Source organism: Psammomys obesus, unplaced genomic scaffold (assembly GCF_907164565.1).
Source record: "Psammomys obesus unplaced genomic scaffold, mPsaObe1.curated_primary_1811, whole genome shotgun sequence".
Classification (NCBI taxonomy): domain Eukaryota; kingdom Metazoa; phylum Chordata; class Mammalia; order Rodentia; family Muridae; genus Psammomys; species Psammomys obesus.
In genome coordinates this window covers 3,603,067-3,606,336 of record NW_026592710.1, presented here as the reverse complement: position 1 = coordinate 3,606,336, position 3,270 = coordinate 3,603,067, and the positions used below count along the sequence as shown (strand labels likewise).

Genomic DNA, 3,270 nt, shown 5'->3' with positions numbered 1-3,270 from the left:
TGTGTGTGCGTGTGTGAATATGTGGGGGGGGAGAAGGCTCCTCAGTGACTATTCGTGTGTGTGCATGTGTGAATATGTGGGGGGGAGAAGGCTCCTCAGTGACTATTCGTGTGTGTGCATGTGTGAATATGTGGGGGGGAGAAGGCTCCTCAGTGACTATTCATGTGTGTGTGCATGTGTGAATATGTGGGGGGGAGAAGGCTCCTCAGTGACTATTCATGTGTGTGTGAATATGTGGGGGGGGGAGAAGGTTCCTCAGTAAATGTGTGCCTGTGTGTGTGAGACAGGGACAGGAAGAAAGGGTTCCTGGGTGAATGTGCTTGTGTGCGCAAGGAGGCAAGGGGAGGGCTGTTTTGAGCAGAGACTGGGCCATATTCCTCTTCCCCAAGCTAACTGAGGCAAGCCCTGCAAGCTCTCTCCCAGTCTCTGACATGCACAGGCCTGATGGGCCTCAGCTTCCCCACTGATAGGTGTAGACTGGACTCTTCCAAGGGCCTAGACTCTGGCCAGGTAGCTCCTTCTAGCCAACTGCTGACTGGGAGCTTGGCTGCAGCTACCCACATGTGGGCAGGGTCAGCTGGCCCTTCATGGGGCCTGGCACCGGGTGTGCCCGGAGAGTGGAGTCCTGGGGAGTTGCCTGTTTGACCAGGCTGGCTGGAGCCAGGACTCCTCCCCTAGCTCCACATCAAATTCTTCTCACCTCACCCCTGCTGCGAAGCTGCTGCCACCTTTCCTCCCAGCTCTGCAGAGGGGAGAGAGGAGGCTTGACACTTTTCCCTGTCACTTGGTGGGGGCCAGTGCCAGGTCATGAGGCTGGCTGCTCTGGCAGGAGCGTGGCCCTGCCCTAGATGGAGCAGGCCAGCCGAGCCCCTAACGAGCCGTCAGTCCCGTCAGGTGTGCCCACTGGGAGAGAGCTGTGAGGATCCCCGGGTGCAGGCCCTTGAGGATGTGCAGGGGTGAGGCGGGTGGAGGTCTGAGCCTGAGGAAGAGACAGAGCAGAGGTTGGGAGGGTGGCGGTGCATGCTGGCTGTGCATTTAATCACACAAGTTTCTAGCTGGGCTGTGAGACAGAGCAAAGTCACAGGGGAGTCTTCAGGGCTTCCCAGCCCTGCCCTACCCGCCAGGGCAGCCCTGACTCACAGCTCGACCTCCTTCCCTGCAGAGCGAGGAGGATGAACACGAGGACTCCGATTTGGACAACGCCAGCATCCACAGCTCTTCCGTGCGCTCCGAGTGCTCTGCAGCCCTGGGCAAGAAGAACAAGAGGAGGCGCAAGAAGAAGAGGAGTAGGCCTCTCAGATGGGAGGGGCCTTTTCCATGATGGGGGTGCAGAGACTGGGGGAAGGGCACCCTCATGTCCCAGCCTCTCCCAGCCTTGTGCTCTCTCAACCATCCTTGTCCACCGTCTGTTCTAGGGAGGAAGACACAGAAAGCCAGGCCAGGCTCCTTGATACTAAGCGCCGAGGAGTGGGGAGTGGAGGAGGACCCAAGTTCACCCCCACCCCCATCAGTCACCCGCTCAGCTCCTCACCCACCGTGTGCCCACCCCTCCCTCCTCTCCCCCCACCCCCCCTTTAGTTTTTGAGACAGGGTTTCCCGACATAGCTCTAGCTGGTCCAGAACTTGCTATGTAGACAGGACTGGCCTTGAATTCATTGAGATGCCCCTGCCCCTGCCTGTTCTAGGATTAAAGGCGTGTCTTCCCTGCTATTTCTCCATGTGCATGTACTTTCTGTACTCCTTCCTTCCCTCTCTCCTTCTTTCCTTCCCTCCCTCCCTCCTTCCTCCCTCCCTTCCTTCCTTCCTTCCTTCCTTCCTTCCTTCCTTCCTTCCTTCCTTCCTTCCTTCCTTCCTTCCTTCTTCCTTCTTCCTTCCTCCCATCTCTGTCCACCCCCAATATTTGTTTACTTTCTGGCCTGTCTACCCATCCACTTGAAATGATTTAAACAACTATGACATGCTCTGGCCAGGGATAGTGGAAGCGGTCATGGATGGCAGGCTGTGTCATCGCCCCTCTCCTCATTGCAGTTGATGATGGTGACGGCTATGAGACAGACCACCAGGACTACTGTGAGGTGTGCCAGCAGGGCGGGGAGATCATTCTGTGTGACACCTGCCCCAGAGCTTACCACCTGGTCTGCCTGGATCCGGAGCTGGAGAAGGCTCCCGAGGGCAAGTGGAGCTGCCCACACTGTGTAAGCTGGGGCTGAGGTCCGGACTGGGGTGGGTGGGCCATGGCCCAGGGACTCAGCCCAAGGTGCATCTACCCGGACTCCCCCTACAGGAGAAGGAGGGGATCCAATGGGAGCCGAAGGAGGACGATGAGGAAGAGGAGGAGGGCGGCTGCGAGGAGGAGGAGGATGACCACATGGAGTTCTGCCGCGTGTGCAAGGACGGTGGCGAGCTCCTGTGTTGTGATGCCTGTCCCTCTTCCTACCACCTGCACTGCCTCAACCCACCGCTGCCCGAGATCCCGAACGGTGAATGGCTCTGCCCGCGCTGTACAGTGAGTGTTACACCTCCCGCCCCGCCCACCGACGTCCCGCCCACCGGGCTCTGAGCCCGCCCTGGCCACGCCCCAGAAAGCTCGTCCACAAAAGACCACGCCAACCGCCTCACCCTGTGCCTGGCTCTTTCCTGAATCGTTTTTTTTTTTTTTTTTTTTTTTTTTTTGGACTATTCATTGAGAATTTATTCTAAGCAAAGAATCTCACTTACATCGCACTCCTGGGACCTGAACCCAGGAGGCCTTACATTGATCTATAACTCTATCCCTTCACTGACTTTCAAAAATTATTACTGGGTTGCTTGGGGATGGAACCCAGGGCCTCTGAAATTCATCTTCAGCAGGAGTATCAGGCTCAGCAAGGCACAATGGCTTGCCTGACACCACACCAAGGCAGAACTTTCCACTTGGATTCGGGTCCCTGAGTCACTCTGGACCTGTTTTCCCTGGGCAGGGTTAGTGAAGGAGTGTTGGCCCCACAGCCTGGAGCCTCAGTTTATGAAGGGAGAGCAGAACATTCTCCCTCCATCCCCATCCCTTGACTAGAGTCACTGTAGGCCTCTGAAGCCCCATGTGTGTGTTGTTCTGTGTCTCAGCGCTGGACGCCCATCCCATAGGTTCTGGTCTGCAGCCTGCCTCCTCTCGTGTGTACCTCTGGACTTGTATGTTCATATCACACGTATGTTTGTGCCAGCGCATATATGTTCTTGTCTGTGTAGGGGAGAGAGAGGCCCCTTGAGGGGTGCAGCCTTCATAGCTTTCCT

At 56.9% G+C, this 3,270-nt stretch overlaps 1 protein-coding gene across 3 annotated transcripts in view; it reads left to right on the top strand.

The window, feature by feature from the left end:
* Positions 1-3,270, top strand: part of Chd5 (chromodomain helicase DNA binding protein 5) — a 48,851-nt gene that overhangs the window by 18,602 nt on the left and 26,979 nt on the right. For all 3 annotated transcript variants that reach the window (XM_055615148.1, XM_055615150.1, XM_055615149.1), the window contains 3 exons: positions 1,163-1,286; positions 2,029-2,195; positions 2,285-2,506. In XM_055615148.1, coding sequence (XP_055471123.1) covers positions 1,163-1,286; positions 2,029-2,195; positions 2,285-2,506 — 513 coding nt within the window. The remainder of the gene's footprint in view (positions 1-1,162; positions 1,287-2,028; positions 2,196-2,284; positions 2,507-3,270) is intronic.